This window comes from Meleagris gallopavo, chromosome 22 (assembly GCF_905368555.1).
Source record: "Meleagris gallopavo chromosome 22, MGAL_WU_HG_1.1, whole genome shotgun sequence".
NCBI lineage: Eukaryota > Metazoa > Chordata > Aves > Galliformes > Phasianidae > Meleagris > Meleagris gallopavo.
The window spans coordinates 163,503-190,971 of NC_139425.1; the positions used below are offsets into that span (position 1 = coordinate 163,503).

Sequence of the window (27,469 nt, forward strand, 5' to 3'; positions counted from 1 at the left end):
CAGGATATTCTTTCAATGTGTATGACAAAATATACATACATACTTCACCTATATACTAAGTGTGCGTTCCTGGGGTAGGGTTATCTAGAGGATAAGTGATGCAAGCTATCAGAGACCCCCCCACCCCCCCCAACTAAAGTAGTAAGACTACCAAAATGAATGATGGCAACAGAGACCATGAAATAAAAAATTCTTATCTAATTCTAGTGCAGAAACAACATTTGATTCCCACATGTATTGTGGGAATTTTAGTAAACTTCATTCCTTCTGCACTTTCCTGGAACAGAGGACAGGATGCAGGCAGCCAGCAGATGGGGATCACATGCAGGGTTTGGTGGTGGTGCATGTCTGTCTGCTGGCTCTGGTGTGTGCAGGACTCTGCTGCACCAAGTGCGTCTGTGCTGTGCTGCTGAGCAGCCGAGCTGTGCGGGGCTGTGCTCCAGTCCAGGTGTGAAGCTGTGAGCTGCAGGGTCCCCATAAAGATGCAGGACAGAAAGCCCTTGGCTCCACAGTGCAGGTGGTCAGTGCCTCATCTGTCCTCAGAGCCAGGTGTGGAGCACTGGAGGGAGGGAGCATCCCACCTGCGTTCTGATGGGGGTCTTGAAAGTGGTGCATGGAGAGTGGTGAAGGTTGGCTGAACTAGCCAGTGTATTGCAGTGGGGTGCTGAAGACAACAGTTGTCCCAGGGCTCCTCCAGAAATCTTTGTGCTGATGCAGCAACATGGCCATCCACATGTGGAAGGGGAAGGGTGCTGGAGAGCCAATGCATGCCGTGAGCTGCCCTGCTGCAGAAAACCAGCTGCCAGCTGCCCCGATGTTGGAGTGGCAAAGCCCTTCCCTAGGCTCCTGTTCGTGGGTGCTATCTCACTGGCCGGAGAGCTATCAGCACCGGCAGCCTGCAGAGGGGCTCTGGCACCTAGGGGACTGGGACGGCTCTACAGAATGTAGCGGCAGAAGGAGGAAGGCAGCTGCGCAATGCCTTGCCTTGCAGCGAATGGGGTTTTCCAGCAGGCTGATGACAGTCGGGCATTTCGACTTTTGCTAACGAGCTGCTGGCGTCGGGGGGAGGGGAGCCGATGCCTGAGGGAAACAGTGAAATCGGAGTGCTCTGAAATAGCATCAGCCCCTGCTGTGGCGGCAGCAGCTGTGTGCCTCTGACATCACTGCTGCTGCCCTGGCCAAGCTGCAAAAGGTGCTGCGGAGGGTCGGGAGTACGGGGTTTGGAGGGGACAATGGGATCTGTGGTTGCAGTGGAAGACGAAGTCATGCTACGGGTACTGAACAGGCTGTTGGTGACCTGCTCAGTACATAGCGCTGTGACATTCAGGCATTAGTGATGACACATGGTGTGCTGTGGCCATGGAGATAGTGTCTCATGCCAACAATCAGCATGGGCTGACTGGCCGTGTGGCCAGCTCTGCTTGTCACTGCTACCAGAAGCCTCGTGGGATGCAGGAGGAATAGGGAAATAAGGAATTTGCCAGCAGCAGAGCAGCTGCAGGGATGCTCGTCTAGCAGTAGGCTGGACATGAGATGGGCTCTTGTCCTGCCCCAAACTGTAGGTCTGGGCGCTGGGGTAGAAGCCAACCGCGTCCTGGGCTAACTTAGATGGCCTTATGAGAGAGGGAGGGAAGCAAACCGCAACACGGGATGTGGCACAGGCATCACGAGTTGCAATCTGTGCCCAGTTTTTCAGTTTGCTGTTAGATGTCTCAAGTAGCTCATTATCTGGAGAAATGTGTGGTGGTTTTGCAGAGCTGAATCATGCTCGCTCCCGAGCCACCAGCTGAGAGCTTCATTTCCATGCTAATGGTGCTGTGTGAAAGGTATTTTTTGAATTCCTGATCTGTCCACCTGGAAGGGTTACAGCAGTTTATTCCTGAATTTACATATTCAGCTGGGAGGTGTCACTTGAAAAGATGGGAAGCTGATGGGTGAAACCTGGTTTTAAAATGACTTGGGTCTTGAAAAACAGCTGTTTGCTGCTGTGTGTGGGTGGTAGCTAGACAGCAGGAAGGAGAAAATAATGGTCTTGCATTCAGACAGGCTTGGGTTCGGAGCAGTGCGGTCCCACCGGCCTGGTGGTGGACATACTGCTGGACAGGTGAGCTGCTGAGCCCTCCTGGAGCATAGGGAACATGATGCAGGTCACAGCATTCTTTCCTAGTTTTCTGATGCCAGCAGGACTGTGTGTTGTTTTTATTTTCTTTTAAAGCAAGGCAGAGTCTGCCAGGTGGCAGAAGAGAGACTGTGGAATGTGGCCAAGCTGCCATCATGCCTTGAACTCAAGGCTGGTGTGTTCTATTCCTGCTCTCTCCCTGTGAACCTAGTGACTTCTTCACATTTTTTGCCCCAACTTTCTCATTATTCATCTTTGACCCAAGTTCTGTGTGGCGTGATGCCATTGATTTCACATCATGAGGGAGCTGACCCAGGCTGTCTGAGGATAGCTTGGTGAAATACATACGGACTGTTTTATTGACACTGCAAGTGGGGTTTGTTGTTGTGGGAAGCTGCTGCCTGTCTCCAGAAGGCAATGCCATTGGAGGAGTGGTGTGGTTTGTTTGTGTAGGGGAGGCACTTTTCTGTCTGTAAGATGTGTTGGAAAAGCACAGCTTTGTGTTCCAGGGTCAAATGTCTGCACTGCTGGGCTAACACATGACAAGTAAGCAGATATCCCAACTCTTTGCAATTGCTGACATAATACAATACATAATTGTCCAAATACAATTTCAACACATGTCAATGAAGTCTAATCTCACTGCATGAGAGCAGCTAGCCAGCCTAATTCCAAAAGGCTGAGAGCCCTTAGTTTGGAGTGGGCCAGTTTCCCCATAGCTGGTCTGCACAGAGGGCCCTGTGCTCATCTCACTAAGGCAGAGACATAAAGCTTGTAGAGACTTTGCAGAATCATCTCTTCCTCCTATCCTCACCCTTGTATTTTTCCTACTTGACCCAGTGCATATCTCAGCAGCTCTAGCCTTGGCCGTCATGTAGCCTGTGGATGAAAAGCTGCTATCTGCTGCTCACCACAGTGCTCCGCAGCTTCTTCAGCCCTGGGTTTTTACCAGCCCAACATCCTTGTTGTTCCCAGAAACTCAGGATCAGGTCAGTGGTTGCAGAGCATACCAGCTGAACAGCCCAAGCTTCCCAGGCTGTGCACAATGTTAGAAAGGAGTCATTTCTCCGGCCTACATGTCTGTAGTAGTTGGCAAAGCGTCATGCTGATTTAAACCAACTGGGCAGGCAGACTTCTGCCTGTCTTCAGAGGGGGAACGTTCCAGACAACCTTGATGAGACATTGCTGCCCTCCATCACCAGCTGGACTTTGAGGTAGACCTGTTAATTGCTAGTGAGGCAGGAGCTGCAGGAAAACGGTCCTCTGCAGTTACACTGGAACATCCTCTTGTGGTTAGATGGGCAATTTTCTGTAGTGATAGGCTTATGCCTTTATTGCTCTTTGCTAGCTGGAGATAGGAGCATCCATCTCAGTGACTGAACTGAAGGAAGGACAGAAAATAGAGGGAAACAGAGGACTTAAGGCAAGTGGGAAGGACTTAAGTCAATACTGGGAAGGACCAGACATTGTGAGAAGGAGAGAGGAGCTCTCTCCTGGTGCCAGGGGACAGGAACTGCGTGGAAGGAGGTTTGGGTGTAATGTGCAGAAGATGAAGCCTTGAAGCAGGCTGATGTGCAGAGGAAAACTGTTTTCACTGCAGGAGACTATTAAAGGCTTGTCAGACTGGTATAGATGGACCAGCTCCATGCATTGAGCTGAATGGGATTAAATGACCACTCGAAGCATCTTTTTGCTGCAGTGTTTGCACTGCTGATGAAAGGATGTGGTGACCTCCCTGGGGCTTGCAGAGGAGGCAGCACAGGGCCTGGAGAAGCGCTGAGGGGAGTGAGTGCAGGCGGCTGCAGAGATCAGAGCTTCTACGTCAGCGACATCTGGAGCCTCATCTCTGTGAGTCAGCGGTTTGGGTGGTGATGAGTCATAGTGGTGCTGCAAGATGGCCATGGGCTGCTACAGGGCTGGAATCAATTGTCTGGAAGAATGGCATCTTGAGAAGAGGAAGACAAGATGTTTTCCCTCATTTTTTCAGCAAGCCTGGCTGTGAGGCATGCCAGCACCAAGCAACTCAGCCCTCTTCTGCTCCATGCTGTGGCACCTCAGTGAGCTGGAGCTGGTATCTGGCTGCACCTGCCAGTACATGGCTGTGGTCACATGCATCCCTATGTGGAAAATGCAATTTGTGGTGTGTGTGCTGGGAGACATCGCTAATCCCCTAAACTGGAATCCTGGAATCTACACAGAGTGTGTGCGTTCTGGAATTCAATTACAAGTTGATCCTGGGTCATAGGAACTGGAGGCTGTAAGCTGCTGCCCCATTCTGAGGTGATTGAAATGGCGAGAGTGGACAGAATGGGTTTGAAAACCAAGTGGAGGTAATCCCATAGTGTGCCAGGGGATGAAAAAAGAGGTAGCACTCCCCTCTTTTCAGGCAGCCCCTGCAAGAAGCAGCCTGTCCTGCTAGGAGTCTCTCCTGTTTGTCTGCAGCGTGCAGGTGATCTTTGAGTACGTGTGGATATCCCTGTAAATGCACTGAGGTATTCAGAACCAGTTCAAAGATGGGTAACAAATACCATTTTCATACTTAAAGAAAATTACTCAGGATTTTTCTGCATCTTTTCTGAGTTCAGATAACCTCAATGTGTGATTTGAATCTTCAGAACTACCACAGACCCATTCCTGTCAGAAGGTTCAGCCCTGCCCTTGGTGCTGCAGGTCAGAGCTTCAAGTACTACGTCCTCAATGCATGTGCGTCCAAGTTAGTGATTGCCAGCTTGAGATTTATTTATGGACACCTGAGGGATATTTGTAGACAAGGTGGAGATGTCCTGCAGCAAGCTGAAGCCTGATGGCAGTACTTGTTTGCTACTGTTTTGCAAGTTGTTGAGGGATTTTCCATTTATCTCCAGTTTAAGATTCTGTAGTGTCTGGGCCCTCTCAAAAGCCAAAGAAGAGATTCTCCCTAGCTCTGTGGCAGATGGCTGGTGAGATGAATGCTGCTTACAAATATGCAGAAGTGAGCCTAGTAAAGTATTTTGTTAGCACAGTAGGCTTGGAGTGACATAAGAAAAGTTGTTCAACTCCATGAGCCTCTTGTCTTCCATCTCCAGAAGTTGAATTTTGTCCCTTCTCAGCTCACATCGCCAGGCTCCTGGTTACTATTTCTGGCTGCTGCTCAGTCCTGTGACTTGTTCACTTTGCTTTGACACTTTGTTGGTCCTACTTTCACATATCCATTAAACGATTTTGAGCATGGAAATTTCCAAGTCACAGTTTTTCCCACAGCTGCTGTAATTCATCCCTGCCTGATGTATGTTTTGGGACTCCAGAATACAAGCGAGCACTGCAGTGCTGGTCGCTGTGGGCATGCTGGGGGCCAGCATTATGGTGGCTTTGGGAATCAGACCTGAATTCCTGATGGTCACTGTGTTTGACTGTGAAGCTATGGAGCTGCATTAATGTGGCTTTATTTTCTGTCCTGAATATAAAGCAGAGATGAAAAGCAGCACAGGCAGAGCTAATTGTTCCTTAAAGACAATTGGGGGTGAATGAAGGGTATAAAGTGGGAGGGAATTAAGGTAAATCTGTTCCTGAAAACCAGCTATCCCATGTAAGAATGCTTCTTGCCTTGTGCAGGGCTGAGCTTGCCTCTAAAGGCAGAACCCTTGTCCCCGGGGGAAGTGATGGGGAACAGGTGGGAGTGCTGAGTGGATCCTGTCTCCAGTCCAGAGAGCTGCTACTCTGCTCCCACTCACTGTGCTTGGACCGTGCACTGGGGTTCACCCAGTGCTCTGAGCTGTCCCTTCTGGGGCTAGGAAAGGAGGGCTGGTAGCCCTTGTGTTGTCATCTTGGAGGCACTCTGTGCTAAGCCTAACAAAGCCCAGGTCTCAGCTGTTGGCTCCACAGTTCTCCCACCAGCAGGCACCTTGAATCCAGCCAGCATATCTCCTGGGGAGCTTTGTGTCAGGTCCAGTCTTTGGGGCCTGCTGTGGATCTTTGGTGATCCCAGGCACTGGAACACCATCTACAACAGTGAAAGGGTGAGCCTGGCACAAGGCACTAGGAGGTTCCCCAGGCCAATGGGAACTGCTCGGTGTGTTGGGGAGCTGCAGGACTGCAGGGCTGGAGGCTGCCCTGGGAAGATTGGAGGGGAATGATCATCCTTGCAGCCTTGGGGCTGGCATAGGTTCCCATCATCTTGTGCTATGTGGCAGCTACAGGCTCAACGCAGGGCAGATTCTGCACTGCCATCAGGCCAGCCAGAAATGCTGTCACTGCTCGGGATTCAGTTTGGGTTGCTTGGTGACCTGGTTGTGCACAGATCCATCACTAATGACCCCAGTACTGGGGCCCTTGTACTGCATTGTCCTGTGTACCTGGGGGCACAGTGAGCATGTCTAGAGTTTGGTGGGTGGCAGGAGGCAGGCTAGAGCCCAGAGCCTGATGCATGGCACCATGATGGTGTGCGTGAAGGGTGATGTGGGTTGGGGCACGCCCCAGGGCAGTGACACAGAGGAGCAGGACTGAGGTGCAAGCTCCTCAGCACCAGCTGTTTTTCTGAGTAGCCCTGGATTTGCCTATGTGCCCTGAGGCCCTGCAGTGTCCCCTTATGTCCCGTGTGCAGGTCAGAGCAGGTAAGCTGCAGGATTACCTGCAAGAAGTAATGTGTGCTGCTCTGCTCCCTGCCTCGCTTGCCATCCCAAGCTGCCTTTCCTTTTCTCTCTCTACACTCCTTTCAGCCGTCTGTTCTTTAACACATTTGTTTTTCATCTTTGATAATTGCCTGCAAGGCTTGAACATCTCCAAGACCTCAGAGCCATTCTTGCTTTGGAAGGAGGCCAAATCTCCTGCTAAAAGGTTGTTTTTTCTGTGCCTGGGCACATTCAGAGATTGTAAGGCCCCTTTGCTGCAGCAGCCTGGAAAGTTTGGGATGATATTTCCCTGTTCTGCTTAAGCCAACATCCCTCCTTTTTTGCACGTCTACTCCTCATTTGGGCAGTGGGTCTTCACCAGTGGCCAGGCTGCTGCTGCTACTACTCCTGCCCTTTTTCTCAGGCCCTTCAGCATCACTGCTGGCTCTGCTCTGGCCTTACTGGGAGTCTGCTTGGGACACACCAAGTGCTAATAGGTGGGGAGACCGTGTTTTGCATGCTCATCTCTTGTCACTTAGACTCATTTGGCTCTGGGATTTCTTAGAGTTCTAACCCTACTTTGATCTGTTCTCAGCAATGGGGGCATGGTTCATGTTCTTGTCCAGAAAGACTGGAGCTGAGTGGGTGCTTACAAGCTTGTGTTGGTGTGACATAGTCAGACTGTGTGCCTGCTCTGCTGGCATGCAGCACTGCTTGGCCCCACTGCTGATGTCTTTAAGCATTCAGAAAGAACACACTAGGACTCACAAGAAGAGGTGAGATGGCCTAACGACACCCAACCTGTTGTAGAAGCTGCACCTGCCATCTTTGTGGCTGCCCAAGCAATGGCCTTGCACTTCCACCATGGCCCATATGCGCTGGGCCTTCCATTCAGGCCCTGTCCCCATTCAGTGCGGTGTCTTCGTTCTGTGTGTATTCACACAGTTGCTTTATCAGCGTCTCGCTTCTGTCCTACATCCCCTCTGCCTCCCCAACTTGGGATTTCATGCAGGTATTTGGATGTTTGCAGCTGAAAGATGTAAAGCCTCAGTCCATCTATTTGCTGGCTCATATGTTTGTGCAGTAGGAGGGATGCTGCTGCTCCCACCTCCTGTTGGGATGATGTCTTATTGCTTGGTGTTGAGCTGAGAGAGAACAAGCTTTCAGAGCACTTGAGCTGCCTTCTCACGGGTCTGGCCATGAGCGCCCTGGGTATCCCATGGTTACCTCCAGGAGCCAGGGAATAAGAGCATTCTCCTGAGAGTGGGCTGGCAGGACCTTTACTGTCTGCAGAGCAAAGGGCTGCAGTCATCCTGGCCTTCCCTAGGCATTCCTTACCAATGAAGGCATTTGGAGTGATCTGGGTGTCTCTCCTGTAAGGTTTGGCATGTCTTAGTGCTAGTCCTGCATGTCCAGCCTGACATGTGCACATGCCGGGCACTACAGGTCCCTCTCTGCCTGGCACCCCTGGGGCTCAGGCGCCTTCCTGCCCCTGCTGGAGGGCATTGCTTCTTGCTAGGGACTGAAGTAATTTTGCTGTTTTTCTCAGGCTGCCCTGGAGAGCTGGCACAGGGACATTTCACACCATTAAGAGTGGATCAGATGATGGAGGCATTACACAGTATTGCCTGGCCTGCACCAAGCCACTCGGTGTCCCAAGGAGTGGGTCTGGGGCAGTGGCACGGTGTTGGCACAGCTTTCTGCTGTGGACAGCACTGCCAATGGCCAGGAAGTTTAGCTGTTATGTTGGGCAGTGTGCATGACACAATAAATTAGGTCCTTCCCATCATGTGTCAAGTCCTATCTGAGCCATGGTTATGGTCTCATGGTCCTTGTCTGCACCATCCCATTTTCCTCCTCCTCCTGTCTGTGTTTTGTTTCCTCTCAGCTCTGACCTCACTTGTCCCCCTGCTTTCTTCCCTGTTTCTTCTTGCCTGCAGCCCCACTGTGCACAGCTGGTGCTGGGGATCTGTGGCCATAATAGGCACTGGTGGAGGATTCTGGCTCTGTGCCTCAAGGAACCTGAATCATCTGTGCCCTCTACATTTCCCCTTTGTTTGGGAGCTGTGAAGTGGCTGCTGTCCCATGACAGTGGGCAGGATTATCTATTGGGATGCTTCTCCCAAAGATTCAGGTAGTTTTGCCCCCAGATGCTTGGAGATAAGTGGTACCAGATCAGGCCGGGTTGGGGACGATGTCCTGCCAGCTGAGCTGCTTAGCTGTGACAAGAGGCTTCATCCTGCTGGGTTAGTAGGGGTCACATCCTCAAGTGCATATGCTGCTGGGGTAAGACCAGGTCAGCTTTTGGAGCCTGCCCAGGCAGTGCAGGGAGGTACCCACAGGCTGTGAGGCTGATGTGTGCCCACATTTCCAAAGGGACCAGGGAAGATGCTCGCTTATCTGATGTGTGCCTGTAATTGGACTTACTATTTAGAGAAGTGTGGGATGAGGCCTTGGTCCATGCTCTGTCCTGACATCTCTTGCTGGCTGAGAAGCTCTGAGTGGTTCCTTCTTCCTTCAGTATGTTCCTGGCTGTAACCATGCTCTTGCCACCTGCATGGCATTGAAGTCCCAATGGCTTTTTCAGAATCCTCTGTGCACATCGCATCTGGTGTCCATCCTGCAGCAGGCTCTGTAGCTCTGTTTGAGATCCTCGTGTGTATATGGCACCTACTGTACTCTTTAACTTCAGTATTTGTTTTGGGCTAGGTCCACCTTCCCGTTCTGGCAAGGTCCCCTGGACAGTGTTACTTGCTTTGGGCAATAAGTCCCTGTTGTCTGTGATGGCAGGGTAGAGGAGACTGCACGATGTACCTCTGATCAACACAGGGCAACTGCTGGGATGTGAAGCCATGCTGTGCTGGTACGCCTGGTGTTTGCGTCCAGCCAATCTGCCAGCATGGCCTGTGCAAACCTGGGCAGGGAGCTTATGGAACCCATTGCAGGGCTGTGCTGTGGTCCTGGTCAGAGAGTGCAGAGGTGATTTCCATCACCAGGAGCACTTGTGGCAAAAAATGAGCTCCTTTTTCACTGGTCTTTTCAGGAGAGATAAAAGATGTTTGTACTGTGTGCTCCGCGCAATACAGATGTTCACATGTGTGTTGTGGCTTTATGGTTGTTTTGGCACAAATAGAATGGTGCTGATTCAGGGCAGAGGATATGCTGCAGGCAGATAGTGTCACCTGAACCTCTTCAGGCCATCAAAACCATTTGGCATATTCTTTCCTTCAGAAGGCTTCACTGTCACCTGTATGAGTGATCGCTTGATATACCAGCATCAGCCTGGCTTACCCTTGGGGCTGCAGCGTGGTCCCTGCCCTACTGTTTCTCCCGGGGACAGGTGCAAGGAAGGAATGTGTGGTCCTGACAGTAGAGAGTTGTGAGTATCACACAGTAAGCAGTGGGCAGTTTTTGGAGCTCATGTTGATGGGCAGCTCGGCAGTCAGGGCTGAGAGGGGGTTTCTCCCTCTGCCTTTGGTGGATGTGCTCCTTAAGAGCAAGAGGATGCACACTGCTGCATCATTCGGGGGATGCTGGGTCCATGGGCTGTGATTCTGCAGTCGTGTGTCTCCCTGCTCCTTCTGACAAACATCTCTGCTTGTTGCAGCAGTCTATGCTGCATGAGAGCAGCCAGTGGCCCGGCACTGAAAGCTGCCCATCTCTGAACTCAGCAAGCTGGCTGCCTCTGTAAGCCCAGCCAGCTCCAGGTGTGCTGCAGGTTGGCCCTGCTCATTCTCTGCAGAAGTTAGTGCTTCAGGCAAAGTGGGGTTGAATGCAGCTCCCACACTGCCTGCCTGCCATGGGCTGCTCAGGCTGAGGTGCTGGGCAGTACCCAGAATGTTCCACAGCAGTTCTACCAGTGCCCTAGGGTTTCCCACCACTCACTAAAGATAGGATCCATCCCTCTGCTGTGATAATGTTAGCTGCGGATACTCTCGGGCACTTTGTGCTTTCAAGTACCATGAGGAACAGTACTCCTCTGTGGTGCAGCTGTCAGTGTTTGCTCCGTGCTGATGTTCCTCTCTGGTGAGCAGAGTGGCACGAGGAGCTACATGTGCCATGAGTGGAGCTGTGCTCGATGTCACGCTCTACTCTTTGGTGTGGACAGGGATGAGGAAAGAGCTTCTGTTCAGCTCTTGCTGTCAGTACATCTCCAAGCTGACTGCTGAACTAGAGCAAGCGGGCTGCTTGGATTTCAGAGGAAGTGTGGTGTTTTCTGCCCTATGAACTGTTCAGGAGACCTGTGTGATGCAGAGAATTGCTGCACTGACTCAGGATGAAACTGTATAGTGGATCTAGCTCCTTGCTGAAAACCCCACGTTGCAGCTGAGTGGCAAAGCTCCTTCCCTGCTGGTATGTGTTTGAGAAGGATGCTGGAAGGATTGCAGCTGGTCCTCTGGTGCCTGGACCAGGATGAGTCAGATGTTTGCAGGTCAGAGAGGCTGAGTGCTGAACAAGAGGTGGGTAGAGCTGGCGCAGTCTTCCATGCAGGGTCTGTGCCACCGTGAGAGACTGTGTTTCAGGCACAGAGCTCCCAGTGAGGTGGGAGCCTGAGCACTGCGGGGGGGAGCTGAGGGATGCCAGCGGGCAGGCGGGAAGGCAGCCCAGTTCCCAGCTCTGCTGCGGCTGCAGTACACATCAATCAATGTGCGGGGGTGTTGGAGTTGAGGAAGCGACTGCTCTGCAGAAAGCACTGCCTTGTGTGTGGCATCAGCCCAGCGGAGAGAAGCTGTGCTGGCAGGATGAGGAGCTTGCACCAAGGTAGGAACCACTCAGGATGCTTTGTATCACTGCGGCTGTTTGGGGGGCCAGCTGGTCTGGGCAGCTGCAGCATCTGGGCTTTCACCAGCAGCACCTGCCTATCAGAGCAGCGGCCTGGGTATGTTGCAGGTCCTAGAAGCTGGGCAGGGCGAGAGGGACTGTTTTCCAGCTAGGGAACCATTTGGGACAGTGCAGATCTCTGTTCTTGCCAACCCTGTATGAGGAGCAGTGATATTCACTCTACAGCAGCTGGGAGCACCCCGTGTTTCTGACCTTCTCACCCAAGTGTCAGCAAGGCAGCCACTAGGATTTTCTTGGCCTCGCTGCAGGTCCTGCAGCAGCACTGCACATCAGAAGGCTCACTGCTTGCAGGTATGGTGCTCTGGGCTGCCCACCACAGTGCAGCAGGCTAGCCATGTTCAAGTGGGGTTGCTTCAGGCTCTGCAAGTCCCCAGCTGCCTGCAGTGCTAGGAGACAAGGCTCCCCCCACCAGTGCTGTTGTGGTCAGCATCTCTAGTTGTTCCTACAGCTGCTGCCTGTCCCACAGCTGCTCTCTGTCCTGCAGCTTGGCAGTAGTTTTTATCTGGCAGCCCCATGGAGCCCTTTGGCAGCTGCTGTACACAGTGGTGAGAGAGAACCACATTTCCATTTGGTTGATGTGCAGCTCTGACCAGCCTGGATGCACCAATGGGAGTGCGTTCAGGTATTCAGCACAGGGGGCTTTGCAGGGATACTTGTGTGTGATGCTTCAGAAACAGAGAAATCTCCAGTCCCTACTGCTGCATCCTCAGTAAGGAACAAGGGGAAGAAAGCTGAGCCTAGGAGCAAGGGGGATTGCTCAGCCTTAAAAGTAAGTCTGACAGAACTGAGTGAATGAGAAGTAGAAGGAGAAAGCAGGCTTGGGTGAAACCCTGCTTGTCTGGAGGCAGCAGAGAAGAGAAGGCTTTGGGAGGGGAACACTGCGGAGGCTTGAGCTGTGATGCGCTGTGGAAGTGTGGGGGCAGAGTGTCTGGGAAATCCGTGAATCCACACAACAGCTTGGTGGGGATGAAGAGGAAAATACCAATGACAAGAGAATCAGGGAGATGGTGGGAGAGCATAGGCACTGCAAGTCTGCGTATGATCCCACTAAGGTTTCTTTGCAGTTGTTGTTCTAATGTGCCTATCTCAGCAGCTTGACTCAAGAGCTGGAAAGCAAAAGGGTCTGGAGTAACACGTGGGTGGGCAGAGCCTTCAGCCAGTTGGGACAGAGTGGAAGGGGACTCATGAAGCAAACACAGTCAGGCTATGTGAGAAGGGCATGGCAAGATGATGGAGTGGGAGAGTGAGCAGCAGGCACATATGGGGCAGCGCGTTCCCTGCGCTGGCGCATGGTCCTGGCAGAGCTTGGTGCCAGCAGAGGTCAGTGGAAGCTGTTGGCACAACCACCACCAAGTGCTTTGATCCTCTTTTGAAATGGAAATCACACGACAGCTTGTGGTGGGCCAGTATGGCAGCGGGGCTCTGCATGTGGCACAACTTCATCCCAGGTGCCATGTAATGAATGAGAGTGATGGGACGGCATGGAGGCTGTTTGCCCTGCAGATTGGGGTCCTGTTCTGTTCTAGGTATTGTTTAGAAACAGTGGGACAGCATTTCCACTGGTCTCAATCAGTGTGGCTGCGATCTGAATTGCGATCTGAACCTCTCCTGTCAGTCTGTGGTGTGTCGGTGAAGCTGTCCCTTTGGCAGCTTGCTGAGACCTATGGCCTTTCTCCCACCCATTATTCGCCATATGTCTCTGCAGAGGCGCTGAGCTTTCTGCAAAAGGAACGTGGTTGGAGCTTGGCTTTTGCATCTGAAAAGTACAGTGAGGTGCACAGCCAGCTTCTTGCTATCTGGAAGCATCTCTGTCTTTAAAACATTGACAATTCCTGCTTAATTCACAGAGATGCTCCAGTAATAAACACTCTCTGGTTTTGAAGCTTTTGAGAGCTGCAGCAAAAACCATGGGGAAAATGAACTGATCGGGCTCCCTGGGGAAAGAAGGGGATGAAATTGCTTGCTAACAATATGCTGGAAGCCAGGGCCATGTTCACTCACATGGAGGGAAATGGGAAAGCCAGGCAGAAAGGCAAACTGTAATGTGGCTGCAGGACAGAGCTGGGGCAGCTGCCTTATCTCAGGTGCTCCCCCAGTCTGTAACCAAGTTCTGAAGGTGCCTTGGCATGCTGGACATCCAAGCACTGTGGAAATGATTGGTTCACTGGCACTCCTGCTCTCATTGGAGGCCTCCTCCCATAGCTCCACGGGCCTTGTGATGGAGTGCAGATAGCACAGGGTGGCAGCATCACGCTGGGTTCTGCCATCCTCAGGTACAAGAGGAGCCAGGCCAAGGCTCACACCCAGAGTTTGGCCAGCCCTGGGCATCCCTCACCCTGCTGGTTCCTGGTGATGTCTGTGTGGATGTGGCACCAACTCCCCTGTGGGTCCTCACTGCATCCATTGTGGCTGTGCCCAGGAGGGAGGCAGTGACAATGTGGCCATCCTGGCCTGTGCCGGCTGTGCCTGTGTCAGACACATCTACAGGGTTCAGCTGGGAGGTGTTGTGCCTCCAGGGCCCCTCCATAGCTCTTTCCCTCTCTTTCATTAGTGGCGGTTCCCACCCTGTGCAGGGCAAGCATGGTGGAGGGGGTTCTGCATGAAGCAGCCATCAACCCTAGAGGCTGAGTGGCTTTGTGCCTGTTCCTGCCTTCCCCCAGGACGTGCCCCTTCTGTTGTCCCAGGTTGCCCCAAACCCTGGGCTTGGCAGCAGCCATGGGGCTCTACTCACCTGGCCTGCTGAAATGTGGCACTGTGCGAGCTGGGGAGGTCTCACATCAGGCACTGGTTCAGAGAGCTTGTTAGTTACGGACTGTGGTGCAAGCATACTTACTGTGATGCTTTTCCAAGTGACAACTCTGTCCCAGTCAGCCACAGCCATATAAGCTCCACTAGCATCAAGTTGCAGCTGCTGCAAAAAGCCCGCAGCTTCTGTGGGGTTTGCAGTTAGGCCCTGACCCTGGGAGCACTGTGGCGCTCTGCTGTCCCTCCTGGGTGCTCACACTGCTGTGGTGGGAACAGACTCAGGGATGGACCTGATGGGCCCCCCTGGAAAGGGCCCAATTTGCTCTTCACACACTGTGAGCCCTTGGTCCCTCCTGCAGCAGGGGTGGCAGGTGCTGATGGTCTGATGATGCCAAGGAGCTGGGTAGTACCTGTGTCCAGCGGAGCTGGAGGGGAATGCACTCCCACTGGGACCAGTGAAGGGGATGGAGGGAACTGGGAAAGAGCAGCCAGACCATGGTGGAAGAAGGAAGTGATGGGTTTGGGGGCCGTGTCAGACACCTTCCTAGGGACACTACCTTTGCACTGGTGACTTTGCATGTAGGCTCAGCCACCCTGAACTCCTGCATCGTGCTCTCAACAGCCTCAGCAACTCCTCCTGCTTAGAGCCAAAAGCATGGTCCCCAGAGCTGGTCCTCCAGGCAGAAGCCCCATGTTGCTGCTGCTGCGGCCAAATGTGGATGGCATGGGGCAGCAGGGCCAGGCCGAGCCCCACAGAGCGGGCGCTCACAAGCCAGCCTGGCTCAGCCTCCTTGCCCTCAACCAGAAGCTTTGAGCTGGAGATGTGAGAGCAGCGCTAGCTGGAGAGCGGCAGTGCAACCCTACCTGCCACCTCTGGACAAACTCCGTGCCTGAGCTGAGACTGTTCCTTGGGGCTCAACATGTGGACATGGGGGGGAAGAAAGTTTAGAAACTTTCAGTGAATACTTCAAGGTGGTTTGGGGCCCAAGTGATTGCTTTCATGTAGAGATCCCATATTAATTAAAAGAAGTGTTCTGAAGTGATTCATACAGAGAGCATGTAAATTTTAATCTGAAGTTGAAAAACAGCCCTCTGTCGCATTTCCTCCATGGAAAAAATAAATTGGCAGTGACCTTCAGAGCCTTCTCCTGCCTTCAGCCAAGCACTCAGTTAGCAGGAGCGGAGCTGGGTTGTGTCTCCCTTGCCACAGGATCAGCCCGTCCTGCCTGTCACCTTCCCTGCCCCAGCTCCCAGCTGGGCCCGGCACAGACGCAGCTGTCTGTTTCTGATTGTCCTGGATTGTGGCTCTGACCTGGCTCTTGCTCTCTCATACTGCTGCAGAGCATGTGGCTAGATGGGACTCACAGGGCTGTCAGTGGTGGGATGCAGTGTCACCAAGCAACTTTGCCATTCCCCAGGCAGCAGTGTCCGTGGCCTGGAGCAGGTTTGTGCCCTTTGTTTGCTCTTTCCTGCATTCACCGCAGCTTTTCTGGGAGACAGAGATACTGTGCTACAAAGTGTCATGTGGGAAGGACAAGGACAATATAAAGGTTTCAAAAATCTGTAACTTAGCACCCCAGTGAAGGACAGTAAGCACTGAAACTGCCTTCTGCTGTGTTCCTGGTCCCAGCTTTGTGTTTGCATTGCATATGGACCAGGAGCTGGAGGCAGAGGTCCCGCCCACCATGTGGGCTCTGACCATGCTGGCCATGGGAACACAGCAGGCTGGGAAGTCCAGAGGGAAAAAAAGCCATTCCAGATGCAGCATGTGAAGCTGTCCACGTTTACAATTTCCTGTGTGAATGCAGTGTTTTGATCTGACTCACAGCCTGATTTTTTCCTCCCAGAAAAAACCTTTAGTCGATTTCATAATATATGCTTTTTATATATATATATATAATATATATATATATATAATATAGATATTGTATGCATGATATATATAGTTTTTCTTCTGAATTTAAGAGGGGACCCTGAACTGGGAGTACAGCATCCTCCGTGCCTGTGGGGCTAGGCAGTGAGTGTGATGAGTTCTGTTTCTCTCTTTTGCAGTGCCAGGGCAGCCATGACGACAGAGACGGGCCCTGATTCAGAAGTGAAGAACGTGCAGGAGGAGGCCCCGCAGCAGCAGCTGGAGGCAGCCACGCACGGCCCTGCTGCCACAGCTGCTGGCATTGCCAGCCGGGAAGCTGAGGCCAGCGAGAAGCCTGGAGCGCAGCCTGACAGCCGGAACACAGAGCCGGTGAGTTCTGCAAGGAGCAGGAGCTCAGGTGGACAGGAGGGAAAGGCTGGCTCTGGATGATTGTCAGGGAAGATAGCTTTAGTTTCTAGCAGTTTACAGCAGCTCTTGGTGTCAGACCAGAATAGGGCACTTGTCACACCCAACCCACAAACTGCTGTCTGCAGGGATGAGGGAGCCCTAGCTCTTATATGCCAGACCCTTTATTTATAAGTGCTGTTTCCTGCTGTGCTGTGACTCTGAAGCCTCTTCTCCTTTCCTGGGGGTCGGGCATGCTCCCTGCTGCAGGGTAGGGGCCCAGTAAGCAAGGTGCAGGCTTTGCAAAGCCACTTTCTCAAGTGGCAGTTTGTGTCCTGCAGGCTGGGCATGCACATGAGAAGCCTGTGCAGGTCAGCAGATGAGCTTCGTACTCGCACCAAGGGCAGAAGGCATCAGTGGCCAAGCATCCTAGAAACTGAGCTGCCTCAGCAAGGTTGGGAGCAACAGGTGCACGCCAATGGCCACCACCAGGCAGGGAGCCTCAGCTCCACACTGCTGCCAGTGCTGCCAGAAGACATAGAGCTGCCTCAGCTCCCAGGCAGGGAGGTCTCAATTGCTGAACCAGCACCAGACTCACAGGCATACTTTTTCCAGAGTCCATTCATGGCTATGCCAACAGTGTAGGATGGGGGACCTGCTTATAGCATGGACTACTGCATTGCTAAGGGATGGAGGCAGAGGCTTCCATCCTTGCAGTGGTGCCAGGTTATCCTGTGCATCTCTCACCCTCCAGGGCACAGACATGGAGGAGAAGGACTACAGCGAAACAGATGGGCTATCTGACAAAACAACGCCTAGCAAGACCCAGAAGTCACCCCAGAAAATCAACAGGAAAGTTAAAAGTGCTCTCTGCAGAGTGACCCTGCTAGATGCCTCTGAGTATGAGTGTGAAGTAGAGGTGAGTCGTGTAGGGGAAGGTACACTGGAACTGAACAGGAGATGTGTCAGCCCAAGGCTGGTCTCGAGCAAGTCCCCAGTGTCATGGTTCTTCCAAGGACAGCTTTGTAGTACCTCTCAACAGACAGAATGATCTACAGGAATAACTGTTCAAGTTGGATTTTCAAAACAAAGAAAAAAGCTGGGAAGGCAGACCCTAGAAGGCAATTTCAGCCCAGAGCACCCAAATTTGTTAGCTAGTTGCTGTCGAAAACAATGTCTAGAAAGCAGAAGCTTAATAGTTGGAGAAAAAGCTTTGCCTTTAAATATGTGCCTGAAAGTATGTGCATGACACATACATATGCCGGTGTATCTGTTGACACCTCAGGAGCGCAGCATGTTTGCTGTCCCACATGCCAAGGCAAAGGGTGTGTGTGTGTGTGTTTGTGTTTGTGTGAAGAGGCCAACGTATGCAGGCACACATGGCTCCCCCAGATGGGTTTGCGTGTGCACACAGACCCACACACATTTTGGCAACAAACTGCACCTCACCCCATCCTCACTGTTCCTCCCCATGGAGCTAGCAGTGCAGGGACTGTCTGGGAGGTGTGCTGAAACCTGACAGTAGTGCGTGTACGCATGTGTGTGTATGTGTGTGTGAGTAAACAAAAGTGATCCACATGTGCTGTTGATGCAACTTGTGTGTGCGGGCAGGGCAGCAGGCCAAGCACCCTGCTCTGGGTACATGTCTGCTCACTATTTGTGCACCATCACATGCATGCAGTGTGGGCACGTGATTGTCTGGTAGTGGCTGTCACTGCAGGAAGGAACAGACGAAGTGGTGCCCACCAGAGGCCACCTTATGCTGGGTTATACTATAGGGCTGCTTGAGCTGCTATCAGCACGGTGAGGAGACACACAGCTAGAGTTCGGACTGGTTCCTGCAGTAGAGGACTGGGGAGGGGGCTCTGAGCCTGCTCAGAGGAGGAGTGTTTACTAGGAGAGTACATTTCTGTCCCTCACATGTGCTGTTGTCTCCGGCCTGCAGGATCGAGGGGACAGCACTTCTCTGACATGTAGCATCTTCCTGGTGAGAGGGACATTTCTGAGAAACTTTATGTGAAAAATACAAATACTGAGACTGTTCAGAAGCAGAAATCCTCAAGCCTTTGCCAGGGAGACCTTTGCACTTGCTGCTGATGAGTGAATGGAGGCGCCTTGTTCCCAGTACGGTGACCGCAGCTTGTGAGCTAGCTGCACACAGCAGACCTGCATCTGTATGCAGGTCCTGGTTCTACAAGGTCTCAAGTGTGCAGGATTAATGAATGTAGGGAATGTAGCTTCCTGCTCTCTGTGGCTGCACTGGAAAAGTGAATGCCCCAAGGCAGCTACTGGGGGCTGGGAGGCTGACCTTTGGGCTGCAGCACTGGCAGCAATGACTTTGGTGTCTCAGCTCTGGCAGCCCTGTCATTTTAGTGGTAAGGTCTGCCACAGCAAGCCTTAGTGACTGTGGCAAGATGGATCCTCGTGAAAATGTAAGCTCCCTCAAATAGGAGCTGGAGCAGAGCACTTGCCATGACTGCAGTAGGCTTGTGGGACAAAGTGACTTTGGTCAGCCCTGAAACAGCAAGAGGTGGTGTCATCCTTCCCCAGGCCCCATTTATGTTTTCCAAGCAAAACCTGCATGCAAACAGAAAGCTGGGTGGTATAGTGGCTGGCTGCTTCATTATCAGAACAATACTTCTCGCCAAGCTTACAGTCCCAGCTCTCGCTGGGCTTTGTGTTCAGTCTGGTTTTGTTCCCAGTGCTTGATGTTGGCAGTGTGCTGGGGCATGTGGGACTTTATTCATGGTAAGGTTGACTTCTCTGTTGCAGTGCAAAGGATAGGGTTGACTCAGCAAACAGGGAGCTTCTGCTCTCTGGAAAAGTCATTTGGGGCATAGGGGAGAGAAGAAGAAATTGTTTAGCACAGAAAGGTATGTGCTGAATTTCTTCTTTCATTTTGTTAGGCCCTATAGAAATAGTTCTGCTATGCCTGCGCACAGGGATTGTTAATATTTAATTCTGTAAAAATCAAAAAGATAGGTCAAACCATTTGATGTGGCAGCCCTTGAGATGCTATGAAGTCCTGCCTTGGAAGTCTGGGTCAGCAGGAAAGGGAGCATAACAGAAAGGGTGTTGGTTACCCCTGAGTCCTGAAAAAAGATTTAGAGGTCAGAAGGAACTCAAGGCTGGGAGTCTGTCAGCAGTGGGATGCTGGAGCAGTGCTAGTTTCTGTGTGAGTGGTGCTCTCTTGGCTCCAGTGCTAGATTGCTTGGTGGAGGTACTTGAAGGAATGGGTGCCTCAGAGACAGGAGGTCCAGAGCTCCTGGGCCAAGAAGGCTGTGAGTGAAGAAACACGTGAGCATCTCCATAAGCAGTCCTTATTGCCTCACTGACGCTGGTATGAAGCAAAAATATACAGGGAAGTTCAAAGGACTGGATAACGAGGGCCCTACCATCACAGCAGCGGCTCAGACTTTTCATGCCTTTCTTTCGTCCTGCTGTGCCTTAAGACCTGGCCACCATGTGCAGCTGGGGAGGGTGTTGGGAAGGAGCTTATCCTTCAGGCAGCATCATCTCCCAAGAGGTTTGGGGTGTGTTTGTGCCAGCTCTGTGGTATGAGTCAGAGGTGCCTGGGCTGGCTGAATCCTGCCCTGGTTTGGCACCACCCTCCCCTGGTGCCTTTGTCTTCTGGCTCCGTGTGAGCATCTCCATATCTCCTGCAGAAGCATGCCCGAGGCCAGGTTCTCTTTGACATGGTATGTGAGCACCTCAACCTCCTGGAGAAGGACTACTTTGGCCTCACATTCTGCGACTCCGACAGCCAGAAGGTGAGCCTGGGGGACCCCTCCGCAGCCACCCCACTGCTGAGCAGGACACCCTGCCACCTGACATGTTGTCTCCTCATTTCAGAACTGGCTGGACCCCTCCAAGGAGATCAAGAAGCAGATCCGCAGTAAGTAACTGGAGAGGGCCACTCCCCTACAAGTGCTGGGGCCCACAGGTCTCCCACGTAGCTCGACCCCAGGTAGTGCTCATGGTTGAGATGAGCCCTTGCTGCTGCTTGTAATTTCTTACTCTCGATGGGTTCCAAGGCAGGTCAAGGGACGAGGCAGCTAGGTACCTGATGCTTCAGGGTGTCATGCATGGGAAGCCTGGGCTGGAAGTGGCTGGAAACTGGGCCCCGTGTGAATTCAGCCATTACAGTAGGGAAACTCGCTTTCTCCCCATTCCCACATCAGTCCTTCACCCTGTCCCCAGGTGTGATGCCCCTGACTGCTCTGTCCTCGTTGTGCCCTCTACAGGCACACAGGAGGTTCCTGCAAGGTGTGACACTGATGCAGGGTTGGGGCCAGGAGGTATTGCTTATTCATCTGCGTGTTAGCCCTATCAGCCTTCCCTTCTGCTTGTGACAGGTGTGAGCATCAAAGGAGCATCTGTGCCACTGGAGAGCTGGGAAAGAATGGCTGAGACCTCATCACTCCCTCTGTGCCATTTCCTCCTGCCCTGAGTGGGGAGGATGGAGCTGTGGGAGGCATGGGAGTGAGCTTGCTTGGATGGGTACCAGGATACAAGAGGGTCTTTGTGATGCTGCCTTGCCAGACCATGCTCTTGTGAGGCAGAAAGGCCAGTGCCCATGGTGTCACCCCACTGGGATGTGTATGGCTTTTGCTGTGATTTGTGTTTTGGCATGAAGCAATCTGAGATGATGACTCCCAAGGTTGTGATGCTTCTCTCTCCTCAGCTGTTTTGGGTTGTTTGACCAAATCACATTAGTCCTTCTGGCCAGAGCAGCTGGGAGCTACTCTCAGGGGTTCATCTTCCTTGTGGCAGCTTTTGGAGCTCCTTTGTTCCTGCCCTGCATTGGGTTTGGGTGGAGTCCTGGGACACTTTAGTTAAATGCCTGGATGCTCTGTGCAGTCTGCTGGCAGCCATCACAAGCCCTGCCCTTACTGCTCCCTACCCTTGCTAGGTGGGCCCTGGAACTTTGCCTTCACTGTGAAGTTTTACCCTCCTGACCCTGCTCAGCTCATGGAGGACATCACAAGGTGAGGTTTGTTATTGGGGCCCCCCATGCAGTGTGTCCATGATGGGCAGAGCTGCTGAGGCAGCTTCCAGAGGAGTGGGCAGGAGTGTGTGGAGGGGCAGTGCTCAGGCAGGGCAGCAGCTGGGTGGACAGGGTAGATAGATGTCAGGATCTCACTGCCTCTGTGCATGGCACCTCTAAATAGTGCAGAGTGGGCCTGGGAAAGTGTCAGTGGGAGGTGGAAGTGCCCACAGAAAGCCAAGCAGTGTGAGTGTCCTTTACGTGCAGTGTCACAGAACGCTCTAAGAGCACATACCTCTGTCCCACGCATACTCTCTGCTTCCTCTTGCAGATACTACTTGTGCCTGCAGCTGCGTGCGGATATCATCACTGGGCGACTGCCCTGCTCCTTTGTCACGCATGCCCTGCTGGGCTCCTATGCTGTGCAGGCTGAACTGGGTGACTATGATGCTGAGGAGCATGTAGGCAACTATGTCAGTGAGCTCCGCTTTGCTCCCAACCAGACACGGGAGCTGGAGGAGCGCATCATGGAGCTGCACAAGACCTACCGGTGAGCCCCAGCTGGCGATGAGGGAAGGCACCGAGGAGCTGGCCTGTGCCCCACTGAGCATCTGGTCAAGTGTCCCCTTCTCTGTCTCTCTGCAGAGGCATGACCCCTGGGGAAGCAGAGATCCACTTCCTGGAGAACGCCAAGAAGCTCTCCATGTATGGGGTGGACCTGCACCATGCCAAGGTACTGTGCTGTGGAGCTGTGGGAGTGATGGCCAGCACGGGGCCTCATCCTGCCATAGTGGGCTTGCTGTAGGTACAGCTCTGTTTCCTACAGAGTTGGTTCAGTGATGTGTGGGAGAGATTCAATGCCCAAGTTCCTTTGGGGTGCCCCTTGGGCAACTAGAGCAGAACTGGACTGAAACTATTAGTTCAACAGGGGTACATGCAAAGTCATGCAAATGGGGTGAGAAAAAGCCTGGGTACTAGGACATGCTGGGGACATCCAGCTGGAAAGCAGCTTAGCAGAAAAGGCCCAGGGACTCCTGGTAGACAGCAGGTTGAACAGGAGTCAACAATGTGCCCTTGTGGCAGTACTTTGCCAATGCTATCCTGGGATGCATTGGGCGGAGTATTGCCAGCATGCTGAGGGAGGTGATCCTTCCCCCCTACTCTGCACTGGTGAGGCCATGCCTGCTGTGTTCAGTTCTGGACCCCCCAGTATGCTAAGGGCATGGAACTACTGGATGAAATGCAACAAAGGACCATGAGGATGATGAAGGGTTTTAAGCACCTCCTGTATGAGGAAAGGATAAGGGAGCTGGGACTTTTCAACCTGGAGAAGGCTCAGGGTGTTCTCAATGAGGTGTATAAATACCTGATGGGAAGGTTCAAAGAGAATGTAGCTAGAATCTTTTTAGTGGTACACGCTGACAAGACCAGAAGCAATGGCCAGAAATTAAAACACAGAAAGTTCCCTCTGAACATCAGGAAGCACTTCTGCTGTATGGCACAGGTTGTCCAGAGAGTTTGCAGGGTCTCCTCTTTGGAGATTTTCGAAATCTGTCTGGATATAGTCCTGCACAACCTATTGTTGGTGGCCTCGCTTGAGCAGAGGTGTTGGACCAGGTCTAAAGGTCCCTACCACTTTTAACCATCTTGTGATTCTCTGACCTCTGCCAGCTGGTTGCAAGTAGCCAGAGTGCTAAGCAGGAGGAAGCATGGTACTCCTGGATGAACTGACTCTTACTGGGCAGCTGAGCAGTTTCTTCCTTTCCTTCTTGCCTCCTCCAGGACTCAGAGGGTATTGACATCATGCTAGGAGTCTGTGCCAATGGCCTCCTCATCTACAGGGACCGACTGAGGATCAACCGTTTTGCCTGGCCCAAGATCCTTAAAATTTCCTACAAGAGGAGTAATTTCTACATCAAAATCCGCCCTGGTGAGGTGAGTGCCGTGGGTAGAGCATGACCCAGGGGCACAGCAGGGTGCCTGCTGTGCCAAAGTGGGGCTGTGGTCCTCATCTGGCTTCATCCTTAGCCTCTAAGTCCCAAGGTAATGGCCTCAGCTGGCTGAGAGAGCACAGCTCCTGTGGTGAGGGAGGCTTTGAGCAAGTGTTTTCTCGTTTGCACTCTTGCTCTTTCATTGCCTTTCATGTCTTTGGTCACAGCAGTTCAGAGATCTCAGAGCGTATCATACTCCTTTTGCCATAAGCCACAGGGAGGTGTCCCAGGAATGGGGTTGCGGAATCATTTTTAAAATTTGTCTTCCATACTTAAAACACATGAAAAAAACCTTAAAACATTAGGAGTTTTTTTCTTTTGTTTTGTATCAGTGCTTTCTGACTTTAATTTCAGTCTCTTTACTTTTACGTGCACTGATGGGAGAATTCATTTCTACCCATATTCTTCCCTGCGGACAGTGCATCTGAAATGGAGTGAGAGATTCCCTCACAAAAAAATAAACTGTGAAAGTTTTCTGTTTCTTGAGAGAATTTCTCTTGCACTGAAAATGCATTTACAATTGAGGAAGGTGCTTAGGCCAAAAAATGTAAGGGCGTAACTCCACCAGCCTTTGGGGCTGGGCATGAGCCTTTCCAGCACTGGTTAGAAGACGACGTTTCGTATGGCCATAGCTCCTGCCAGGGGAACTTGAAGGTCTTGGCATATCATGTCCCATCCCATCACGTCCCTTTGGGCAGGATCTGCCTGTAACTGCATGTCTCTATCTTCCCAAGTATGAGCAGTTCGAGAGCACCATTGGCTTCAAGCTGCCCAACCACCGCTCTGCCAAGCGTCTCTGGAAGGTCTGCATAGAGCATCACACCTTCTTCAGGTGAGGAGCCCTTTTCCAGGCCTTGGAGGCAGGCATTCTCCTGTCTCTGGCCTATCCCAGCATGCTCACTTGGGGAAGGGGAGTGTCCTGGGTTCCTGCACCCTGCCTGAGAAAGAGCTGGCTGTCCTCTCACCTGCAGCAGGGGCTATCCATCCCATGCCTCGTGCCCCCTGCATTGACCCACTCTGCCTTCTGTGTGCAGGGAAGGAAGAGTTCTGTTTCTCTCTCAGCCTCAGAACTGCTGTACCCCAATTATGGTAGGCATGGGCTTGTCTTTCCCATGTACGAGGCCGTATCTGCTCCATTGGCTCCACCACACCACTGCCAAGAACCACTTGCTGGTTCAGCCCTGAACTTTCTGTGATGCTGAATTCCTTCTGTCACTCCTTTAGCCCTGCATCGATGCCATCCTAACTCCTTCACTGTGATCTCAGCTCTGCTCTGCACACTGGTGTCTGGGGCCGGTGCTGGGGGCACAGCTGGGCCTCACTGACCACCTCATCTCTCTGTCCCCAGGCTGGTATCTCCAGAGCCGCCCCCGAAGGGCTTCTTGGTGATGGGCTCTAAGTTCCGCTACAGCGGGCGGACACAGGCACAGACACGGCAGGCCAGCGCCCTCATTGACCGCCCAGCCCCTTTCTTTGAGCGTTCCTCCAGCAAACGGTACACCATGTCTCGCAGCCTTGATGGAGGTATGCCCCAAACTGGGCAGGGGGAGTGAGATCGGTCTGCTGGCAGGAACAAGAAGGCCATTTTGGAGGGGTGGGCAGCCAGGGTTACTTCCAGAGGCGCTCTCTATCCAGATTCCCCTGGCAGAGGGTCTTTCTGCCCCCCAAGTGGTACCTCAGTCTGTGTGAGCAGCAGGGACACAGGTATGGCTGGCACCAGCTGCTTGGTCACAGGGTAGGTATGAAGGCCTGGGTGATGCAAGGAGTGATAAAGTACTAAGCTTTGGGTCATCATCACCATCAAGATCCCTTCCCTGCTGCCGGTCCTTTTGGGGCTCCGCTGCCACTGACTCTAAGCCAGACTGGGGCAGGAGGCAGAGGGCTGGGATAGGCAGGGCCAGGGGTGGTGGCTCACTGCTCGTGACCTGGGCTCTCTCTGCGTGCACAGAGTTCTCACGCCCAGCCTCCGTCAGTGAGAACCATGATGCCGGAGCAGAGGGTGAGAAACAGGAGGAGGATGGTGAGTTTGGCAGTGGGAGACGATCTGAGACAGAGGATGAGGAGGTGACTACCCCGACGAAGATCAAGGAGCTGAAGGTACAGACCTCATGGGCAGCAGACCGTGGAGGTGGATGGGTGGGCCGGCTCATAACCAGGGCAGATAAGCAGGGGGATGGGACACAGGCATCAGGGCTCTGTCTTCCTCTCTTGGGGCTGGGCTGCAGGTGGGAAGGATTGCACTGGGGAATGGTCATCTGAAACCCTTTCTCCATGAGAGAAGCCCCAGTTCTTGCTATGGCCCATCTAGTTTGGGGACATGGCTCTTGGCCTCACCAGTGGGCATGGAACCATCATGCCCTACCCAGAAGCAGCTACAATTCTCCCAGCACCCTCCAGGTTGCCTCATGGCTGGTCCCCATGCAGGGCTGGTTGCAGGACAGCCTCACTCTGGCATGCGGGACCAGAAAGGGCCAAGTGTGCCAACAGTCACCACTATGTAAGCAAGGAGTTCCTTGGCTGCTGGGAGCATACTGGGCTCCTGTTCCATTGGTGCCCCATAGCTACATGCCCATACCTGGCACCCTGCCGGTGTGCAGCCATGCCCCTCTGCTGTCTGCCCACTCCTGGACTGGCTTGGGATGCACCCCAGTCCAACCCAGCCCTGCACTGAGCAGGGGATTCAGTCCTTTTGTGCTACTACCAGTCCTGGCTGTGGGCAGGGGTCTGTGTACATGCCCAAATTCAACTGAACTGTGATGCTTATGAGAATTTCCCTCGACTGACTCTGCTGGTTACTTTTAACCCTCTCTTTGCTGCCAGCCGGAGCACGAAACAACCCCCAGGCACAAGCAGGAGGTATTCTCTCTCTGGAGTATCTAGTTCTCATCGGTGCATCATATTGTCCATTCTTTTCAATGCACCACTGTATGTCACCCTATTTACTGGAATACAAGATGCACCGAGGCGGGGAGTTTGACCTGCTAGAGACTCCCAGTGAGCAGACAGCTGGGGATCTGCCCCAGAGCACACACAGCATCTTCTATCCCACTAAGTAAGGTAGTCCTAACTGTATGTGTGAGCAAGAGCCCTCCCAAGGCACATCGGCCAGGCCTCTATGCCGGGTCCATGGCCCGTTGGGAACACCTGGCTTCTGCTCGTGTTACTGACTCCTCCATGTCCTCTCCTCATGTTTTCTCTTTGTCCAACCCTGTGGCCTTAATCCTCCCGCTGAAGGGACAGACCTGGTGCAAGCTGGCCCTATCGCTTCCACCTCCCTGTGAGACCCTGTGCCCTGGCCTGCTCTCTGCTTTTGCCTTCCCTGACCTGGGGACTGCATCACGTGCCCTGCTTTCATGAAGCTCCTTGCTGCCTTTCTGCCCTGCCAGAAGCAAATGAGTCCCTGAGCCCAACAGGGGCACACCCTGACACCCAGCCCACTGGAGTGCCATGGACCAGCTCTCCATCTGAGTGTGGCTGGCCTGGCCAGGGTGTGTTGTCACAGGTGGGAGAGAGTCTGTGCTCTCCTCTTGCACAAATTGCCTGTGTCTGCAGTGCCTCCTTCCCCTCAGAAATGTCCAGCAGAGATCTCCTCAGCCTGGGTCTGCTGATTTATGCCAGCCTTAAGTTCAGAGCTGTGCTCTGAAGGTTTTCTCCTCCACTCACACTGGGGTTTGGATCATCACTGGACCAGTCAGCAGAGGCCAAGGAAGCGCTAGCACCTTCAGCTGCGTGGCCATGAGCCGGGGCTTGCTGTGCTTCAAGCACACAGTCATTGCCATCCTGCTCAGCAAAGCAGGGCAAACCCTACTGGTGCAGCAGGCTGGCGTCTTGCCCCACAGCCCCGTGCCGAGCACGGTCCCTCCACTGTCTGCCTCATTGCTTACTCCTGCTGCATGTGCATGTGCTGCTCCTGCAGCCCCGTGCGCCTGGCACTACCCTGAG

The 27,469-nt window shown here is 52.9% G+C and overlaps 1 protein-coding gene across 14 annotated transcripts in view; it reads left to right on the forward strand.

Moving 5' to 3' along the window:
* Positions 1-27,469, forward strand: part of EPB41L1 (erythrocyte membrane protein band 4.1 like 1) — a 68,618-nt gene that overhangs the window by 19,696 nt on the left and 21,453 nt on the right. For 12 of the 14 annotated variants that reach the window (XM_085241942.1, XM_085241952.1, XM_085241949.1 and 9 more), the window contains 12 exons: positions 16,345-16,534; positions 17,304-17,468; positions 20,215-20,319; positions 20,402-20,444; positions 21,462-21,537; positions 21,868-22,086; positions 22,182-22,269; positions 23,319-23,471; positions 24,262-24,359; positions 24,876-25,051; positions 25,476-25,624; positions 26,348-26,383. In XM_085241942.1, coding sequence (XP_085098068.1) covers positions 16,358-16,534; positions 17,304-17,468; positions 20,215-20,319; positions 20,402-20,444; positions 21,462-21,537; positions 21,868-22,086; positions 22,182-22,269; positions 23,319-23,471; positions 24,262-24,359; positions 24,876-25,051; positions 25,476-25,624; positions 26,348-26,383 — 1,485 coding nt within the window. In that variant the 5' untranslated portion in view covers positions 16,345-16,357. The remainder of the gene's footprint in view (positions 1-16,344; positions 16,535-17,303; positions 17,469-20,214; positions 20,320-20,401; positions 20,445-21,461; positions 21,538-21,867; positions 22,087-22,181; positions 22,270-23,318; positions 23,472-24,261; positions 24,360-24,875; positions 25,052-25,475; positions 25,625-26,347; positions 26,384-27,469) is intronic. The other 2 variants (XM_085241950.1, XM_085241956.1) reach the window with 1 other exon arrangement.